General features: G+C 45.7%; 1 protein-coding gene across 1 annotated transcript in view; it reads right to left on the reverse strand.

Annotated features, from left to right (window-relative positions):
• LOC120062099 (teneurin-2-like) overlaps window positions 1-22324 on the reverse strand; it is a 338488-nt gene that overhangs the window by 47489 nt on the left and 268675 nt on the right. The window contains exons 13-16 of the mRNA XM_039011910.1: window positions 12554-12700; window positions 11901-12117; window positions 11101-11220; window positions 10481-10742 (exon numbers count right to left, since the gene is read on the reverse strand). Coding sequence (XP_038867838.1) covers window positions 10481-10742; window positions 11101-11220; window positions 11901-12117; window positions 12554-12700 — 746 coding nt within the window. The remainder of the gene's footprint in view (window positions 1-10480; window positions 10743-11100; window positions 11221-11900; window positions 12118-12553; window positions 12701-22324) is intronic.

Consider the following 22324-nt stretch of genomic DNA (forward strand, 5'->3'; position numbering starts at 1 on the left):
TCATGACTTTTCAAATAAGTTACCTTACACGTTATGTTGGCTGACAATTTGTTAGCTACGCTGTCCTTACGAACCACATAGCATATCATTACAGCAGTATGTACCGGTATGTTAGCTAGCTACCTAACGTTAGTAGTTATACATCAAACTTGCCAGTATATTAACTATAGGCTATCTAACTACCCAACGTTTATTGACTTGATCCTTCCCGTCATTCTTAGCTTAGCTAAATGGAATAGTCGTTGTGCTTTCTCAATGGACATTTGTGTTCTTTCGTAAATTCGCTCTGGCTATCTATAGGCTGGACAATAGAACGAGTCAAAATTCACCCAAGGCTGAAAAACGGCTTCAGAACCTTGGCTAAACTGGAACACTAGCGTGAGCCCGAAGCAAATTAATGGAATTGAACGTTCGCAGAGCCTGTTTTGACTGGAGTGATGCTTAGAATTCCATAAAAAAAAGTTATTTTTATTTTACCACAACAATCTGTTCGTCGGACGAAACTGGAAAAAACAACTTGTGTAGAAAGTAAACATCTGCACCTCGATGGTGTCAACTGTGCTTATGTCTGCGTAATGAAAAAGTGGGGGAAAAATTAACTTCTGACTATTTCTGGTCTAGCAATCGATGACAAATGCCTCTCCATTAGAAAACAATGGGGGTAGCTCAGCGTTCCAAGGGCAAAAAGTATTTTGGGGCTAGCATTTGATGACAACTGAGCTAGCTGCCCAGGCTTACATAATTAGAAAGAGGAGATTCTCATAATTAAAATGGCGTCCGACTTGAAAAAAATCGAAATATACACATTGCGCGATATTTGGCGAAATAGACTGACATGCCTATATTTCCCCCATAGGAAACAATGGGAAGACCGCAGAGTTCCAATATTATTTTTGTTGTTTACATTTTTGTTGTTTACATTTGAACTATAAAACAACGTGAGCAGGTCTCATTGCCAACAATAGCGAAGCAGGCATTGTGACGTTGAACAATAAGCTGGGAATAGAACATTCGGAAGGCGAGTTGGTGCCACGGTGCTCAATAGAACTAAAGGGAGCTGGTGCTCAATATAACTAATAGGAGCTGGCAGGGTGAAAAATGCACTAAAATAAGGCCTGTTGTTTCACGTTTACTTTAAAACGATGGCAAGCAGCTGGGAAATATGGTCATATTATGAAACTGGGCTCCACGGCGGATGCAATGAACTAGTTATCAGAAAATAACGTTGCTAAAATTTTTATGTGTCCAGCTTACTATCTACACGGAATTCAGAGCACTCTCGTCTGAGTGTACCAGAGCGCAGAATAATTACTTTACGAGCGCTCAACACCCGTTGAATATGGCCGGTGTCAGTAAATGTCAGAAGAAAAGCGTAATTAAATTGTTTCCAGCAGCACATTCACAGTCACCAACGCTCTGGTTAACTTTTCTAGGGTAGGGGGCAGCATTCGGAATTTTGGATGAAAAGCATGCCCAAATTAAACTGCCTGCTTCTTGGGCCCAGAAGATATGATATGCATATAACTGGTAGATTTGGATAGAAAACACTCTAAAGTTTCCAAAACTGTTGAAATAGTGTCTGTGAGTATAACAGAACTGATTTGGCAGGTGAAAACCTGAGAAAAATCCATTCGGGAAGTCGTTTTTTTGGGGTTTTTGTAGTTTTCTATTCAATGCCATTACAGTATCCATTGACTTAGGACTCAAATTGCAGTTCCCATGCCTTCCACTAGATGTCAACAGTCTTTAGAAATTGTTTCAGGCTTGTATTCTGAAAAATGAGGAAGTAAGAGCAGTCTGAATGAGTGGACCCTAAAGTGTCACAGAGCTTTTTCATGCGCGAGACCGAGAGAGTGCCTTTCTTGTTTACCTTTTATATTGACGACGTTATTGTCCGGTTGAAATATTATCGATTATTTAGGCTTTTGGATATAAATAACAAAAGGAACATTTATTGAGTAAATGAATGTCTGCTGAGTGCAACCATATGAAGATCATCAAAGGTAAGGGATTAATTTTATCTCTATTTCTGACTTGTGTAACTCTTCTACTTGGCTGGTTACTGTTTGTAATGATTTGTCTGCTGGGCTATGTTCTCAAATAATCGTAAAGTATGCTTTCGCCGTAAAGCATTTTTTAAAATCTGACACCGTGGTTGGATTCACAAGAAGTTCATCTTTAAACCTATGTAAAATTTGTTTTGTTTTCTGAATTTTTATAATGAGTATTTCTGTATTTGAATTTGGCGCCCAGCAGTTTCACTGGCTGTTGAAGAGGTGGGACGCTAACGTCTCACGTACCCAAGAGAGGTTAACAAGAAAACTGCTTTACCAGCTCTGCTAGGGTGAGTAAAATGGTCAGAGTGGTCTCATTTGTGTCTGGAAGTAGCTAGCCAACGTCAGCTTGGGTGCTTGACTGCCGTTGTAAGGCCAGAATGCTCAAATCAACCCTCGGCCTGAACGTCCAGTGTGCGCCCCGAGAGCGAAACGGTCTGAATTTACAAACTGACAATCTGACAATGCTCTGAATTTATGAGTATCATGTTGTACAGCTCCATATTTTCTGTTCCATCCTAACGGAAACCCAGAGGTTTTTTCATATTTCATGGAGTAGAAACACCATAATATTAATCATAATATTAATCAAATTAATGAAGCAAGTACCAGTCAAAAGTTTGGACACACCTACTCATTCCAGGATTTTTCTTTATTTTTACTATTTTCTACTTTGTAGAATAATAGTGAAGACATCAAAATTATGAAATAACACTGGTCTCCCGTGTGCCCTGCATTCTGTAGTACCGACATGGCCTCCTCTCCCTTATGTAAGGATTTAGGCACTTTTCCATGTTTACTACAGTATGTATTGTAGACCGCACAGTAGCCTAATAAACAAATAACCACATTTCGTTAATAAAATAAAGATAAAAAATACTCTTTCAAAATGCAGATGTTGATTTAGTTATGGATTATGGAATAAAAATCACTGATTTACAGAAATATTGGAACAAAGTTGTCTAATGAAGGCAAACAATTTAGAATCCTCCAATCCTGTAGCCTACTCCCAACCGTCATGTTGTACAGCGCCATATTATCCATCCTAACGGAAACGCCATAATATTAATCAAATTAATTAAGCCAAATTTCTTAAAATCAATCCCATATACTATGATATTACAAAGAAGGTTTTAAATTCTCTGTTAATGCCAATATGGAATACTCTCAACAGAAAAAATGGCTAAGAATTAAATGACTTGCCACAGAACGCTGCAGCAGCACACAAAGCAGGCCGCAACTTTTAAAGGACGAACCACTGTATCTTGGCCTAAACATCAGCGCCACAGGTCACTTCCACAAAGCTGTGAACGATCTGAGATACAAGGCAAGAAGGGCATTCTATGCTGTTAGGTTCTAATTTTGAGAAAATAACTCACGGACACTAGAGAATAGGGTGACCAGACGTCCCCATTTTCTGGGGACAGTCCCCATTTTCTGGGGACAGTCCCCATTTTTGGTGGCCTGTCCCCGGCTGGAGCTGTCCCCGGAAATGTCCCCGTTTGTAACTGTGCGTTAAAAACAGACCGCAAAGTGAAATATTTTACTTGGCAAGAAATACCGGGCAGCAGAGCCTACCGGTTGACGTCTGAATCGCGTTGTGCTTGTTTAGGCCAACAGAGGGGGCTGCTCGCTATAACAGCTTCATTCACTCTTCTTCTACTAACTACTTGCTCGCGATAGTTTTAGAGAAAACTGCTGTGGAAAACTCGGCCAGAAGTTAGCAAGTGTCAAGTGAATCCACAAAATCACCACAAACTTATTTTCAAGCCAGGTAAGTTACAATCCTTTGAGATACTAGCTAGTGATGTTATAATGTCACAATGTATTATATAGATGGATGATCTGCTCTATAAGGTTTTAAATGGGTCATGCTAGCTAACGTTAGCTATGTAGACTAAGTTAGCTAGCTACTGTTATGGTAGCTAGGTTAAAAAACGTTCACATGTAAACATGTAGTGGATGGTCTATTTTGAAAATATGATTATATTAAATGAATGCACAATTAATTATGAGAATATTTTTGTAGATTACAATTTTAATGATTTGGCATTATAATAATTAGTGTGAAAATATATTTAGAAATGTTCATGGATAACATTAGCATAATGTTTTCTGTTAGAGAGTGGAGAGGAAGGAGAGGAGGAAGACTGGATAGGAAGCAGAGTGAGATAGAGGAGGAAAGGTAAAGATATGATTACAGAGCCTGCCAATTTATTATTCCAAACAATGTTTTTGAGATAAAATACAAAAATGAGGCAAGCAATGGGAATCTGTTAACCAAAGTATTTGATCTAATAGTATACTATTTATTAATACAGATTGGAGAGAAAGGAGAAGGAAAAATTAAGGGAGTAAAAAGAGTGAAGCAAGGAGAGTGTAGAAGAGTGAGGTGGAAAGGTGAAGAGAAGGAAAGGAAGACGAGTGAAGAAAAGAGGAGAAGAAAAAGTTAAGAGAGTCAGAAGAGTGACACAAGGAGAGTGAAGAAGAGCAGACAGAGGAGGAACAATGACTCTTTCCAAGAAACGGAAATGCACTTTTTATGAAAAACATGATGAGAGAATTTCCATTTATATGCTCAGGTCACGACGATAGAATGGTTCACTGCACCCTTTGTAATTCCTCTCTTTCAATTGGCAGCCGGAGAAGAACGGCAGTGGTAAAACATCAACAGACGAAAAAGCATAAAGCCTCTCTGATTGGCCGTGTTGGTATGCCCTCTGTCACCACGTTCTTCAAGAAGGTAGAGCCTTCCCAAGAAGAATATGGTTTAGCAGTGCAGGAGGGTGTCTTTGCATACCACACTATGTGACACAATCATAGTTACAGATCTATGGACTGCACAGCACAACTGACACGGAAGAGTTATGAGCCAAAGTTTACATGTGCTAGGACAAAATGCGACGCCACAGTGAGTAACGTGTTAGCACCATGTGCCAGGACAAAATGTGACGCCATAGTGAGTAACGTGTTAGCACCATGGGCAACTACTTTGGTAACACAGGACCTAGACCAGGTTGAATGTGTGTCCCTGGCCATTGATGCGTCCAATCATGGACATGTAAAGCTGCTGCCAATACTAGTCAGATATTGTAAGATATATGGTGGCAGCACATCTGTGGAAACAAAACTGCTTGATTTTGTTGAATTGAATTGAGAAACAGCAGAGGACATTGCAGCTGAGGTCCTGGTGGTCATCCAAAAATGTAACCTGGAAAACATTCTCTGCCGACAACAAATACCAACTTTGGAGGACTGAATAGGCTGGGGAGGGTCAATGTCCATACCAAAGTAAAAAATGCTCTGCAGCGGGAGGTGATTGGCTTAGGTTGTCCTGCCCACATCATTCATAACATGGCCAGAACAGCTTTGGATATGATGTTGAGTACCTGCTCACAAAGATATTTGGATATTTTTATATTTTCACCGTCAGAGTAGAAAGACTGAAGAGCTTTTGTGAGTTTGTTGGCCAGGAGTACCATAACATTTTAGGACACAATGTTCGCTGGCTGTCCATGCTCCCTGCTCTAGAAAGAGTGCTGAAAATGTATGTGCCATTGAAATACTTTTTTATTTCTGAAGATAAATGCCCTGTTGTCCTGTGAACAGTGTTCGACGATCCACTGACTGAACTTTGGCTGGACTTTGTCCATGGAAACTTGACCGTATTCAGTGACACAATCAAGATGCTTGAAGGCTAGGACAGCTGCGCTGTGGAGTCAGCTGCAATACTGAGAAACGTTGAGGCAAAATTGACTGCAAGACGTGATGACAACTTCATTCCAGTTTTGGTCAGAGGACTTCTGAGAGAGCTGGAGGAAAATGGAGCCATGTCTAAAGAGAGCTTTCTCAAAACATCCAAATCATCCTTCACTATGGCTGTGAACTACTTGCAAGCATGGAGAAAGCACACAGATAATCTAAAAGATTGACATTTTCTCCTTTTAAAAAGGCAACCTCTGCATGAAGAGATCCAGAAGGCAGCAGGCACACTGCAGGAAAAAGGCCCAATGTGAACATCAATGAGGATGCATTGTGTGACGAGGTTACTGGCCTGCAAGAGTTCCTAAAGGGGGGGATCGCTTGAAGAATGGAAAACATCTGAGACACCGCTTAGTCAGAGATGGAGCACGGTGGTTACCCACTTACAAAGAGAACGACATCCCACACACTAACCTGGCTAGATTAGCGTCTGTTGTCATGTTCTTACCTGGAAGTAATGCACCAGTCGAGAGAGTGTTCTCTCAAATGAATGATCTATGGACAGTAGCAAGAAATAGGTTCACTGTTCTTACCATCAAGGCCATGCTTATTGTGAAGACAAACTTCAACCTCCCCTGCCAGGAGTTCATGGAGAAGCTGGCCAAAGACAGAGCAATCCTGAAGAAAATACATTCTTCTGAGAAATATACAGATTAGGTTGGTATAAGTATATTATGTAGTTACCAATCTCATCAGCGTCTTATTTCTTTATTATGTTGTTAAGTATTTCACATATACTATTGTCTGTTTTTTCAATTTTGCTCATGTTCTCTTCTGCTCGTATTCTACCCAGACTACCAGGACCACTGAATGGCTGTTCAGATCGGACAGTTCTGTCTTGTCTGTAGTGTTTCTGTTATATAGTTGTTTTCTCTGTCTATCACAGTGTGCCTGTTAGACTAAATACATGAAACCGGAATTGTCCCCCTTTTTTATTTCATAGATAATAATATTGGATATTTTAATTATATATTGACCGCCGAACTGGAAATGTCCCCGGTTTTCATTTAAAAAATCTGGTCACCTTACTAGAGAAGCTTAAAACTTCTTATGGCTGCAAGCCCGAGGTCGGTACACCTATGACAACATCCAGCTCAAAGTGCAGGGCGCGAAATTCAAAAAAATATTTTTTTAAAATATTTAACTTTCACACATTAACAAGTCCAAGACACCAAATGAAAGATACAGATCTTGTGAATAAAGCCACCATTTCAGATTTTTAAAATGTTTTACAGGGAAGACAAAATATGTAAATCTATTAGCTAACCACGTTAGCAAAAGACACCACTTTTCTAACTCCATCAGTTTCTTACTCCATCAGGTGCTATCACCAATTCGGCCAAATAAAGATATTGATAGCCACTAACCAAGAAAAAACCTCATCAGATGACAGTCTGATAACATATTTATTGTATAGGATAGGTTTTGTTAGAAAAATGTGCATATTTCAGGTAGAAATCATAGTTTACAATTGCACCCACCATCACAACTCGACTAGAATAAATACAGAGAGCAACGTGTATTACCTAATTACTAATCATAAAACATTTCTTAAAAATACACAGCTCACAGCAATGGAAAGACACAGATCTTGTGAATTCAGACAATATTTCAGATGTTCTAAGTGTTTTACAGCGAAAACACAATAAATCGTTATATTAGCATACCACATGTGCAAACGTTACCCGAGCATTGATTCAAGCCAAAGAGAGCGATAACGTAATCATCGCCAAAATGTATTAATTTTTTCACTAACCTTCTCAGAATTCTTCCGATGACACTCCTGTAACATCATATTACAACATACATATAGAGTTTGTTCGAAAATGTGCATATTTAGCCACAAAAAAACGTGGTTATACAATGACAATACTAGCAAAACTAGCCTGAAAATGTCGGGCGCCATTTTGGACAGTGATCTGGCGTAATGAATAACTAATCGTAAACTTGACTAAAGCAATCGAAAGACAAATTAGTTCTTAATGCAATCGCTGAATTACATTTCTAAAATTATCCTTACTGTGCAATACAGGGTTCGCCAAGCGAAGCTATACCAAAAAAAATGGCGGAATATGCGTTTAACATTTTTCGACAGAACAACGATTTATCATCTTAAATATTTCTTACTATGAGGTGATCTTCCATCAGAATCTTGGGCAATGTATCCTTTCTTGGGTCTAATCTTCTTTTGGTTGAAAGATGTCCTCTTGTCCGTCGAAATGCCCACTAACGTTCGACCGGGACCCCGAAACGTGCCCGGCGCTTCAAAGTGCATCACAAAGCAATGCCTCAAAATCGCACTAAACGGATATAAATTGCTATAAAACGGTTTAAATTAACTACCTTATGATGTTTTTAACACCTATAACGAGTAAAAACATGACCGGCGATATATTACTGGCTAAACAACAGCTTGGAAAGAGAGCAGGTCCGACGTCCATCGTGCATCAGGCGCAGGGAGCAAAAGAACGGTACATCCGGTCTTTGGCCTTTTATACAGGCCCTGATTGCGCAATCGACTCCATTCAAATTGTCACCTCTTACTGACATCTAGAGGCGGGCGTGGGCAGTGTTTTTATCCTCATAGCATTTACAGGGACTTTAAAACTGACCTGGGACCAGAGTCCAAGATTTCTGAAATCTCACTCCATATCAGGAAAAGTGCTGTAGAATGAGTTCTGTTCCACTCAGAGACATAATTCAAACGGCTATAGAAACTAGAGAGTGTTTTCTATCCAATAATAACAATACTACGCATATTGTACGAGCAAGAATTGAGTACGAGGCCGTTTGAAATGGGCACCTTTAATCAGAGCTACTCAATACTGCCCCTGCAGCCATAAAAAGTTAACCAAGTTGAATTCTTCCCAACGGGTCGATACAGCTGTAATTCAGACACAGACATGGCTTCCCCCGTGCTGGTGGAGTCTCCTCCGTATCGCTCAACATTGCATCATTCTTGCTGAGCAGGGAACTAAGTGATATGAGCCTTCAACGGTTCCTCCCCTTATCAGTATTGTCACATGCGATTGTTTTCCCTGCACTCAGCCCCTCCCTAACTTCATTATGGCATCCTTCATGTCTCTTTTGTAACTAATGTTCCTATACTTCTGAGTATAACAATGTTCCAAGTTTAACCCCGATTCCAACAATGCCATCAAAAGGAACATAACATTTGACATACCAGTTAGGATCTGGTTAAAAATACTTGAATCAGTTATAGAACCCATTTCCCTTTATGGTTGTGAGTTCTGGGGTCCGCTCACCAACCAAGAATTCACAAAATGGGACAAACACAAATTGAGACTCCGCATGCAGAATTCTGAAAAAGATCCTCTGTGTACAACGTAAAACACCAAATAATGCATGCAGAGCAGAATTAGGACGATACCCACTAATTATCAAAATCCAGAAAAGAGACGTTAAATTCTATGACCACTTAAAAGGAATGGATTCCCAAACCTTCCATAACAAAGCCATCACCTACAGAGATGAACCTGGAGAAGAGTCCCCTAAGCAAGCTGGTCCTGGGGCTCTGACCACAGAATACTTGACCACTGTGACTGACCCAAACTTAAGGAAAGCTTTGACTATGTACAGACTCAGTGAGCATAGCCTTGCTATTGAGAAAGGCCGCCGTAGGCAGTCCTGCCTCTCAAGAGAAGACAGGCTATGAGCACACTGCCCACAAAATGAGGTGGAAACTGAGCTGAACTTCCTAACCTCCTGCAAAATGTATGACCATATTAGAGACACATATTTCCCTCAGATTACACAGATCCACAAAGAATTCGAAAACAAACCCGATTTTGATAAACTTCCATATCTACTGGGTGAAATACCACAGTGCCATCACAGCAGCAAGATTTGTGACCTGTTGCCACAAGAAAAGGGCAATCAGTGGAAAACAAACACCACTGTAAATACAACCAATATTTATGTTTATTTATTTTCCCTTTTGTACTTTAACGATTTGTACATCATTACAACACTGTATGTAGACATAATATGACATTTGTAATGTCTTTATTCTTTTGGAACTTCTGTTAGTGTAATGTTTACTGTTCATTTTTATTGTTTATTTCACTTTTGTATATTATCTACTTCCCTTGCTTTGCCAATGTTAACATATGTTTCATATGCCAATAAAGCCCCTTGAATTGAATTGAGAGTCTGGAACATATATAATCTCATGGAGCAGGGAGAGAGGGAGGGAGAGAGGGAGAGAAGGATGAGAGGAGAGGAGAGGAGAGGAAAGAGCTTCAGACTGGTGCTTGGAACATCTACCATCTCATGGAGCACGAGGACAGAGAGAGAGAGAATAAGAGAGAGAGGGATGAGAGGAGAAAGAGAGAGAGAGAAGGAGAGAGAGAGGGATGAGAGGAGAGAGAGAGAGAGAGGGAGAGAGAGGGATGAGAGGAGAGAGGAGAGAGAGAGAAGGAGAGAGAGGGGGATGAGAGGAGAGAGAGAGCGAGAGAAGGAGAGAGAGAGAGAGAAGGAGAGAGAGAGGGATGAGAGGACAGAGGAATGATAGGAGAAGAGAGAGGGATGAGAGGACAGAGGAATGATAAGAGAAGAGAGAGGGATGAGAGGACGGAGGAATGATAGTAGAGGAAAGAGGGATGAGAGGACAGAGGAAGGAGATGAAAAGAGAGGCTGGATACCTGTGTCTCAGGTATGATGGGCTTGTCCCTGGGTCTAGATGAGAAGAGCGATGACAGGGGTGAGGCGATGACCACAGGGTCAGGTCGGAGGAAGCCACTGAGGTCACATCCTGGGATGGTGTTCTCCTCAGTCTTCATCACCAGCGTATCCATTGCGTAAAAACGACCCCATGGTAACCACACTGTGCGGTCTTGCGTGATGAACGGAGCGCGCTCAAACCTCAGGGTCAACGAGCCGCCTCCATTCGCTAGCAGGTCAAACCTGGAGACAGGATCAGAAACGCTGTAGGATTAGTTACTATGTACCATGTCGGTGTGTATATGTGGTACGTACGTTCCGTCCTGGCGTGTGTGTGTGTGTGTGGTACGTACGTTCCGTCCTGGCGTGTGTGTGTGTGTGTGTGTGTGTGTGTGTGTGTGTGTGCGTGCGTGCGTGCGTGCGTGCGTGCGTGCGTGTGTGTGTGGTACGTACGTTCCGTCCTGGCGTGTGTGTGTGTGTGTGTGTGTGTGTGTGTGTGTGTGTGTGTGTGTGCGTGCGTGCGTGCGTGCGTGCGTGCGTGCGTGCGTGCGTGCGTGCGTGCGTGCGTGCGTGCGTGCGTGCGTGCGTGTGTGGTACGTACGTTCCGTCCTGGCGTGTGAGTGTGTATCCATAGTGTGGGTAATTGATGAAGGAAACATTGACTCCCACCAGGGGAGTACCATCTGTAGTTAACACCTGACCTCGGATCAGAGACGCCAAGCTGAGACAGAGAGACAGAGACAGAGACAGAGAGAGAGAGGCAGAGAGAGATAGAGAGGCAGAGAGAGATAGAGACAGAGAGAGATAGAGACAGAGAGAGAGAGAGAGAGAAAGACAGAGAGAGAGAGAGACAGAGCGAGAGAGCGAGAGAGAGAGCGAGAGAGAGCGAGAGAGAGACAGAGAGACAGAGCGAGAGAGCGAGAGAGCGAGCGAGAGAGAGAGAGGCAGAGAGACAGAGCGAGAGAGAGCGAGAGAGAGCGAGAGAGCGAGAGAGAGAGAGAGAGAGAGAGACAGAGAGACAGAGAGACAGAGAGACAGAGAGACAGAGAGACAGAGAGACAGAGCGAGAGACAGAGCGAGAGAGAGATAGAGAGAGAGAGAGAGAGAGAGAGAGAGAGAGAGAGAGCGAGAGAGAGAGCGAGAGAGCGAGAGAGAGAGCGAGAGAGCGAGAGAGAGCGACAGAGCGAGAGAGAGCGACAGAGCGAGAGAGCGACAGAGCGAGAGAGCGGGAGAGACAGAGAGAGAAAAGACATTCAATATACTGTATATATTACATAATGTGTGTGTTGTGTGTTGTGTGTTGTGTGTTGTGTGGTGTGTGTTGTGTGTTGTGTGTTGTGTAGTGTGTGTTGTGTGTTGTGTGTTGTGTGTTGTGTGTTGTGTGTTGCAGTATACTCTCACCTGGCGTTAAATGGGTTTTCCCCAGGTATGAGATGTGTGCTGTCTCGTCCTACCAGCATCTTGACCCTGTCATAGAAGGATCCTACCCAGGGTTGGGACAGGGGCAAGGGGCTCTGCTGGATCACCTGGAGGGGGTCTCTGGATCCCCGACACAGAGGGCTGTTCTGACACGGGCTCTGGATACAACAGTCTGGATCCATACAGTCAGTCAGACCATCTAGAGCGAGAGATGAGGGAGAGAGAGAAGGAGGGAGAGAGAGAAGGAGGGAGAGAGAGAAGGAGGGAGAGAGAGGAGGAGGGAGAGAGAGGAGGGAGAGAGAGAAGGAGGGAGCGAGAGAGGAGGGAGAGAGAGAAGGAGGGAGAGAGAGAAGGAGGGAGAGCGAGAAGGAGGGAGCGAGAGATGAGGGAGAGAGAGAAGGAGGGAGAGAGAGGAGGGAGAGAGAGAAGGAGGGAGAGAGAGAAGGAGGGAGAGCGAGAAGGAGGGAGCGAGAGAGGAGGGAGAGAGAGAAGGAGGGAGAGAGAGGAGAGTTTCAGTGTCTCAAACATATTGCTATGAAAGGTTACTTCATACTCCTAACAATTTATTTAAACTCAAGGTGAAAAGTTTGCACTGCTGGACTACAAGAGGTCCAACCCCTTCATTTCACACACACCTCCTTCATTGTCCGTGTTGTCGGCACAGGAGGTCTCCATGGCAACGCTGCATCCGGCACCCCTCCAGCCCGTCTGGCATTCACAGTGCCAGCTCTGCTCCCTCATGGTACACTGGCCATTACCATTACACAGGTTAGGACAGCTATCTGAGGAGAGGGAGAGAGGGGGGAAGGAGAGAGAGAAATAGAGATGGGGGAGGGAGAGATAGAGGGGGGAAGAGAGAGTTAGTGGGGGAGAGAGGGGGGAAGGAGAGAGAGAAATAGAGATGGGGAGGGAGAGATAGAGGGGGGAAGAGAGAGTTAGTGGGGGAGAGAGGGGGGAAGTAGAGAGAGAAATAGAGATGGGGGAGGGAGAGATAGAGGGGGGAAGAGAGAGTTAGTGGGGGAGAGACGGGGAAGGAGCGAGAGATAGGGAGGAGGGAGGGAGAGATAGAGGGGGGAAGAGAGAGTGAGTGGGGGAGAGACGGGGAAGGAGCGAGAGATAGGGAGGAGGGAGGGAGAGAGAAACAGTTTCGGGGAGGGAGAGAGAGGGGGAGGGAGGGAGGGATAGATGATGGTGAGGGAGAGCGAGAGAGATAGGGAGGGAGGGAAGGAGGGACAGGGAAGGAGGCAGGGAGGGGAGAGAGAGAGGGGGAGGGAGGGAGAGAGAGAGAGGGGAGGGAGGGATAGATGGTGGGAAGGGAGAGAGAGAGAAAGAGAGAGAGGGAAGGAGGGGAGAGAGAGAGGGGGGAGGGAGAGAGGGAGAGGGGGAGGGAGAGAGGGAGTGGGGGAGGGAGAGAGAGAGAAGGGGAGGGAGAGAGGGAGAGAGACATACTGTGTTGTGTTTTAATGCACACAGACACACACACCTGTTGAGGACTCAGTCAACCCAATGCAATTTCATTTCCATTCTCCAGACTGTGTACCCTACCAGCTCTCACAGTCTCACGTCAGAATGAGACGTTCATCCATGTGTCTTAAACCCACATTTCAAAGTGTTTAAGGTTAAGTTTAGGCATCAACTCTGAATGGTTAAGGTTAGGCATCAACTCTGAATGGTTAAGGTTAGGCATCAACTCTGAATGGTTAAGGTTAGGCATCAACTCTGAATGGTTAAGGTTAGGGTTGAGATTTGAGATTGGCTTAAAACAAAAATATTAAACACAACTATCTATCACTGGATTTGAACATGCAACCTCTGGAATCAGAGGCAGATGGTTTCGCAAAACCAAAACGTACTTGAAGGTAACAGCGCTCACTGTTGCCCCTAGTGACCGGTTTCCACGTCATCTCCAGACGCCCTCAGACATGGATGAACGTCAAATACTGACTTGTATCACGGGTGACCTGGCTACTTTAGATCATAATTAACCAAACGAGAGAAATGACCCGACATTTGACAGTCTGTAGGAGTTCATAGGAGAAGATACGTAGATGGAAGATAGAAAAGACATTGTGATAATTATTAAGACTCAGAGGTTTAACGACAGAATTTTCACAGCTATGGACGATATCTCAATCTTTCAGACAAACTGTCCTCAGCAATCCAGTTTTTAACACGTTGGTTACACAGAGTCTGAGCACTGTTGTGTTGTGGTTCTGATAGTTACAAGGTGAACGGTCAGTCGGTTGGAACATTCACACCAACCAGCAGGGCCTTTAGTCTGCATCTAGTCCTCTTTAACAACAGATCAACAAATCAGATGTTTTCAATTCACCTCCAATTCATGTATTTCACAGTCTTTTAGTGATGCCACATTAACAGACCAGATATGTACTGTTCTGCCTAATTGTCCCACAGCATCCAGTTGAGAGAGAGTGTGTGTGTGTGTGTGTGTGTGTGTTTGTGTTTGTGTGTTTGTGTTTGTGTGTGTTGTCCGAGGACCATGGAGCACAACAGAGTGTTAGCCATGATTGTCTGTTAAATGGAGCCATTTTAAGAAGGCCGACACTTATGTAGAGCAACAACAGCAGAATCTATATGGGGCATTGATCGGCCAGGCAGGCAGGGAGGCCCTCTACTTAATGCTAGGGGCCCAGTCAATTCCCCTCCTACAAAGCAGAATAAAGTGGGATTTAAGAAACTATTAAGTCCATTCCCCTCACTAATGTAGTTGGTTGTGATGAAATCTCTTTAAAACACCTTGGTTTATGGATCAGCACACACAGAGACGGAAGGAGAGAGAGAGAGAGAGAGAGAGAGAGAGAGAGAGGTATGGGTTACTGAGCTGAAGGAGCAGCCCCCCAGCTACACCACCACCAGCCCAGACACAGAGCTTCTACAGGACCAGATCAACCAGTGCAGGACCCAGCTGAAGAACTCTGTCCAGGAGCTGAGAGAGAGCCTTACCACAGCGCTGGAGGAGGTAACGGTCACCATGAGGAGAGAGCTTTGCCACAGCTCTTGAGGAGGTAAAGGCCACCATGAGGAGAGAGCCTTACCACAGCGCTTGAGGAGGTAAAGGTCACCATGAGGAGAGAGCCTTACCACAGCACTGGAGGAGGTAAAGGTCACCATGAGGAGAGAGCCTTACCACAGCTCTTGAGGAGGTAAAGGCCACCATGAGGAGAGAGCCTTACCACAGCTCTTGAGGAGGTAAAGGCCACCATGAAGAGAGAGCCTTACCACAGCTCTTGAGGAGGTAAAGGTCACCATGAGGAGAGAGCCTTACCACAGCTCTTGAGGAGGTAAAGGCCACCATGAGGAGAGAGCTGGTGCAGGTAAAGGAGGAGATGGAAAAGAAGTTGTCTGTCATCAAGAGGGTGCTACAGCACAGAGAACAGACTGTAGAGACTCCCAGAGAGAAGCTGCAGCCCCTCACCACCCCTAACACCCCCACTGACCCACCTTTACCCACAATCCCCCCCCCCCCCATACCGACATAACTTTACCCACACCCCCAGTCAACAAGGAGGCTCACATGGAGACACCTACTACAGAGAGAAGCTCTCTGGCCCCCCCTGACACACCCCCACACACCCCTCCATGTACACAGGCCCTGTGTACTCCAGCCCCAGACCGTAAACGCACTAATCTGGTAAAACCCACTGAGGTGGCCATCCTCATTGACTCAAATGGGAAATTCATCCAAGAAGATAAACTCATCCCCCAACACAAGGTGTGCAAAATATGGTGCCCAAAAACACAGGATGCACTCCACATCCTGTCCCAGCCTGACTTGGGCACACCAGGCCTCATCATTATTCACACCAGCACCAACAACCTGCGAGAGGAGCAGGAGAGAGTAGGCAGCCTGGTCAACAGAGTAGCAGAGAGAGGAGCAGGAGAGAGTAGGCAGCCTGGTCAACAGAGTAGCAGAGCTCTGAGCGGTTCCCCAACTCCCACATCACCATCTCCACTCTGCTGCCCCGCAAAGACTTTCATCCCCGTATCATTCAGAAAGTCAACGCTGACATCACCAGAGGGTGTGGCCTACTCCCGAACATACACGTTGCTCACCACCCAACAATCACCCCAGAGCATCTGCACGACCATTCCCACCTGAGGAAGCAGACAGTAGGGATGTTTGCCAAGTCTCTAAAGGACGTGGCACTTGATAGACAAACACCCCATACCGCACTGGACAGAGGACCACCCAGAGACCCCTACCAGACCACTGCACCACCAAGGAGCCCCAGGCCCTTTCAACGCCCCACCAGACGCAGCGCACCCCACAGGCCCCACCCACCACCAGAGCATCACCACTTCCATCGGCTTAGCCAGACTGGACCGGGCCCAGCCTACTACCCCGCACCAGACCACCACCCCTACCAGACCAGAGAGGAAGCCCCACGGCCCAGAACTGTCCCTCCCCCACTCCACAGGGCCCAACAGCAGGACCAGCGCAGCTAGGCAGAGGTCGTCAGAGGACAGGAGAACCCTGTAGGATTAAGTGAGATTAAACAGCTCCTCCAATACATCTGCACTAAACTGCACTAAACACACACGCACGCACGCACGCACGCACGCACGCACGCACGCACGCACGCACGCACGCACGCACGCACGCACGCACGCACGCACGCACGCACGCACGCACACACACACACACACACACACACACACACACACACACACACACACACACACACACACACACACACACACACACACACACACACACACACACGTACACACACACCTATTGTACTAGAATTGACTTGTTCAATGAATAGGAATATTTATATATATAACAGAAAGAATGTTAGCTGTTATCCTGTTTATCTCACTCTTAACAACTTATTAGTTAGTAGTCACTGTATTTCTGACTGCTATACTTTCTTTTGGAACATGAAATCGCTATCAGTTAGCATATGGAACATTCAGGGCCTAAACTCATCAACCTTTGGACTGAAGAGTTTAGCACTGGATTTGAACAAAAATCTTAAAGATGTTGACGTCATCATTCTGCAGGAGACATGGTGTAAGGCTGACATTGTCACTCACTGTCCCACAGGTTACAGAGAGGTAATTGTGCCGTCACAAAAACACAGCTCTGTCAATAGAGGCAGAGACTCTGGAGGACGGATCATTTGGTACAAATCCGAACTACAACATCTAATTGATCCCCTCAAAATTGGCAAATATCACATTTGGTTAAAACTTTGCAGCTCTGTAGAAGCCTGGGTCTGTACTTTGTCAATGGTAGGGGACTCTTTGGGGAGATTCACCTACTGCTCACCTCTTGGCCACAGTACAGTAGACTATATGATCACAGACATTGACCCTTTCTCTCTCAGCTCATTCACTGTCAAGCCACGAACACCTCTGTCTGATCACAGCCAAATTACGTTGTTCCTCAAAAGAACAGACATGGAAACAACCACACATTCACAGCCCAGTAAGCTGTACAAAATCAGACATTCATACAGATGGGCCCAAAACAGCACAGAAGAATACCAGAAAGCAATCTGGAACCAAAATATCCAAAAACTCTTAGATAACTTTCTAGATACCACATTCACTCACAGTAAAGAAGGCATCAATCTAGCAGTAAAAAAATCAACTATATATTCAGGCAAACGGCAAAAGAAGCACAATTGAAATGTATAAAAAAATATAAAAAACATATCACAGATGACAACTGGTTTCATGCAGATTGTAAAATTATAAGGAAAAAACTTAGAACACTATCCAACCAAAAGCACAGACCCAAATAATGGTGAATTACGCCTTCATTACTGTGAGACTTTAAAACTCTATAAACGTACACTCAGAACAGAAAAAGCACAGTACAACAGCAAGCAGCTGACACTAATTGAGGAGTCCATAAACACAAACAACTTCTGGCAAAATTGGAAAAAACAAAAAAAATCTAGACAAGAGGAATTAGCAATACAAAATGGTGACATATGGACAACCCGTTTTAAAACACTCTACAACACCGTTCAAATTGACACAAACGCAGAACAACGCAAAATTCATGAGAAGTTGAATGGATTAGAAAAAGCTATAAAGGACAATCAAAATCCATTGGACTCCCCAATTACTGACCAGGAGCTCTATAAGAAACTTCAGGCTCTCAAATTTAAAAAAGCATGCAGACCTGATGGCATCCTAAATGAGATGCTCAAACTCACTAGTGCAAAATTTCAATTGGCTATATTAAAACTGTTTAATTTGATCCTGAGTGTAGGTTATTTCCCTGACATCTGGAATCAAGGACTCATAACCCCAATCTTTAAAAAACGGAGACAAATTTGACCCTAACAATTAAAGAGGCATTTGTGTGAACAGTAACCTGGGGAAGGTTTTCTGTAGTTGTCACGCCCAGACCTTAGAGATCCTTTTTATGTCTCTATTTTGGTTTGGTCAGGGCGTGAGTTGGGGTGGGTATTCTATGTTCTATGTTTTGTAGTTCTATGTTTTGGCCGGGTAGGGTTCTCAATCAGGGACAGCTGTCTATCGTTGTCTCTGATTGAGAACCATGCTTAGGCTGCCCTTTTTCCACCTGTGTTTTGTGGGAAGTTGACTTTGTTTAGGGCACATAACCTTTAGCTTCACGGTTTGTTTTTGTAGTGTTTATTGTTTTTTTCGGCGTCATTTTTATTTCAATAAAGGAAAATGTACGCTCACCACGCTGCACCTTGGTGCTCTTCTTTTAACGGCCGTGACAATAGTATTATAAATGTAAGAGTTCTAAACTTCCTTAAAAAGAACAATGCCTTGAGTAAAAGCCATATTGGATTTATACCAAAACATCGCACGACTGATCATATTTGCACCCTACACACCCTGATAGATAAACATGTCCACCAAAATAATACCAAAATATACGCTTGCTTTATCGACTTCCAAAAAGCATTTGATTCTATTTGGCATACAGGACTGTTCTACAAAGTTATTGAAAGTGGTGTAGGGGGTAAAACATATGACATAATTAAATCAATGTATACTGGCAATACGTGCAGCAATAAAATTTTACAAGAAAATAACAGAATTCTTTAACCAGGGGTGGGGACTTCGTCAGGGTTGTAATCTGAGCCCTGCACTCTTCAATATTTACATCAATGAATTGGCCACTATTCTAGAAAAATCCTCAGCCCCTGGTGTTAGTCTCCACAATTCAGAGGTTAAATGCCTTGTCACGTTCCTGACCTATTTCTGTTAGTTTGTTGTATGTGTTAGTTGGTCAGGACGTGAGTTTGGGTGGGCATTCTATGTTTTCTGTTTCTATGTTGGTTTAAGGGTTGCCTGGTATGGCTCTCAATTAGAGGCAGGTGTTTGGCGTTTCCTCTAATTGAGAGTCATATTTAGGTAGGTTGTTTCACAGTGTTCGTTGTGGGTGGTTGTCTCCTGTGTCAGTGTTTGTCGCACCATACGGGACTGTTCGGTTTGTTTGTACATCGTTCCTTTTGTGTAGTCTATTTTCCCTGTTCGTGCGTTCTTAGTGTTTTATGTAAGTTCGCATGTCCAGGTTTGTCTACTCCGTTTTGTTGTTTTGTTAGTTTATAGTGAAGTTCGTGTTTTTCGTCTTTTCTGTAAATAAATATGTCATCACAACCCGCTGCGCCTTGGTTCAATCACTACTCCTCCTCTTCGGTTGTAGAGGAGGAGGAATACCGTTACAGAACCACCCACCAAATAACCAGAACCAAGCAGCGGTGTAACGGGAGGAACGGACAGCGCACGAAGCAGGATTTATGGTCTTGGGAGGAGATCATGGAAGGAAAAGGACCATGGGCTAAAGTGGAGGTGAATCGCCGCCCATGGGAACAGCTGGAGGCAGCTCGGAGAGCGGAGGAAACGGGAGAGAGGAACCGGCATTATGAGGGGACGCGTCTGGCACGGAAGCCCGAAAAGCCCGTGAGTACTACCCAAAAATTTCTTGGGGGGGGGGCTAAGAGGTAGTGGGCCAAGGGCAGGTAGGAGACCTGCGCCCACTTCCCAGGCTAACCGTGGAGAGCGGGAGTACGGGCAGACACCGTGTTACGCAGTAGAGCGCACGGTGTCTCCTGTACGTGTGCATAGCCCAGTGCGGGTTATTCCACCTCCCCGCACTGGTAGGGCTAGATTGGGCATTGAGCCAAATGTCATGAAGCCGGCCCTTCATATCTGGCCACCAGTACGTCTCCTCGGGCCGGCTTACATGGCACCAGCCTTACGCATGGTGTCCCCGGTTCGCCTACATAGCCCGGTGCGGGTTATTCCACCTCCCCGCACTGGTCGGGCGACGGGGAGCATTCAGCCAGGTAAGGTTGGGCAGGCTCAGTGTTCAAGGGAGCCAATACGCCTGCACGGTCCGGTATTTCCGGCGCTACCTCCCCGCCCCAGCCCAGTACCACCAGTGCCTACACTACGCACCAGGCTTCCAGTGCGTCTCCAGAGCCCTGTTCCTCCTCCACGCACTCTCCCTATGGTGCGTGTCTCCAGCCCAGTGCCTCCAGTTCGGGCACCACGCACTAAGCCACCTGTGAGTCTCCAGAGCCCTGTACACACTGTTCCTTCTCCCCGTACTCGTCCTGATGTGCGTGCCCTCAGCCCGGTGCCACCAGTGCCGGTACCACGCACCAGGCAAATAGTACGTTTTGAGAGTCCAGTGTGCCCTGTCCCTGCTCCCCGCACTAGGCTTGAAGTGCGTGTCTCCAGTCCGGTGCCTCCAGTTCCGGCACCACGCACCAGGCCTTCAGTGCGTCTCAGCCGGCCAGAGTCTGCCGTCTGCCCAACGGCGCCTGAACTGTCCGTCTGCCAAGCGCCGCATGAACTGCCCGTCTGCCATGAGCCTGCAAAGCCGCTCGTCTGCCATGAGCCTACAGAGCCTTCCGCCAGACTGGAGCCGCTAGAGCCTTCCGCCAGACAGTAGCAGCCAAAGCCTTCCGCTAGACAGGATCAGTCTGAGCCATCCGTCTCCGCAGCGCCATCTGAGCCATCCGTCTCCGCAGCGCCATCTGAGCCATCCGTCTCCTCAGCGCCGTCTGAGCCATCCGTCTCCTCAGCGCCATCTGAGCCATCCGTCTCCTCAGCGCCATCTGAGCCATCCGTCTCCCCAGCGCCGTCTGAGCCATCCGTCTGTCCCGAGCCATTAGAGCCGCCCGTCTGTCCCGAGCCGTCAGAGCCGTTAGTCAGTCAGGAGCCGCTAGAGCCATTCGCCAGACAGGATCTGCCAGAGCCGCCAACCAGACAGGATCTGCCAGAGCCGCCAACCAGACAGGATCTGCCAGAGCCGCCAACCAGACAGGATCTGCCAGAGCCGCCAACCAGACAGGATCTGCCAGAGCCGCCAGCGAGCCATGAGCGTCCAGAGCCGTCAGCTAGCCATGAGCGTCTAGAGCCGTCAGCCAGCCATGAGCGTCCAGAGCCGTCAGCCAGCCATGAGCGTCCAGAGCCGTCAGCTAGCCATGAGCGTCCAGAGCTGTCAGCGAGCCATGAGCGTCCAGAGCCGTCAGCCAGTCATGAGCTGCCCCTCAGGCCAAAGCGGCCATTAATCCAGAACTGCCCCTCAGTCCAGAGCTGTCTCTCTGTCCGGAGCTGCCTTTCAGTCCGGAGTTGCCCCTCTATCCTGAGCTACCTCTCTATCTACCTCTCTATTCTCACCTACCTCTATGTCCTGAGCTACCTTGTCCCGGAGCTGTACCTTTATTTTGTGTTGCCTATATTAGGTGGGTGGAAGAGAGGGGTGGTCATTCTGAGGGGGATTAGCAAGCTGGGATTGACTATGGTGGGGTGGGGACCTCGTCCTGAGCCTGAGCCACCACCGTGGTCAGATGCCCACCCAGACCCTCCCCTAAACTTTGTGCTGGTGCGCCCGGAGTTCGCACCTTGGGGGGGGGGTTATGTCACGTTCCTGACCTATTTCTGTTAGTTTGTTGTATGTGTTAGTTGGTCAGGACGTGAGTTTGGGTGGGCATTCTATGTTTTCTGTTTCTATGTTGGTTTAAGGGTTGCCTGGTATGGCTCTCAATTAGAGGCAGGTGTTTGGCGTTTCCTCTAATTGAGAGTCATATTTAGGTAGGTTGTTTCACAGTGTTCGTTGTGGGTGGTTGTCTCCTGTGTCAGTGTTTGTCGCACCATACGGGACTGTTCGGTTTGTTTGTACATCGTTCCTTTTGTGTAGTCTATTTTCCCTGTTCGTGCGTTCTTAGTGTTTTATGTAAGTTCGCATGTCCAGGTTTGTCTACTCCGTTTTGTTGTTTTGTTAGTTTATAGTGAAGTTCGTGTTTTTCGTCTTTTCTGTAAATAAATATGTCATCACAACCCGCTGCGCCTTGGTTCAATCACTACTCCTCCTCTTCGGTTGTAGAGGAGGAGGAATACCGTTACATGCCTGCTCTTCACAGATGACCTATGCCTGC

The sequence above is a fragment of the Salvelinus namaycush genome, chromosome 17 (genome assembly GCF_016432855.1).
Source record: "Salvelinus namaycush isolate Seneca chromosome 17, SaNama_1.0, whole genome shotgun sequence".
Lineage (NCBI taxonomy): Eukaryota > Metazoa > Chordata > Actinopteri > Salmoniformes > Salmonidae > Salvelinus > Salvelinus namaycush.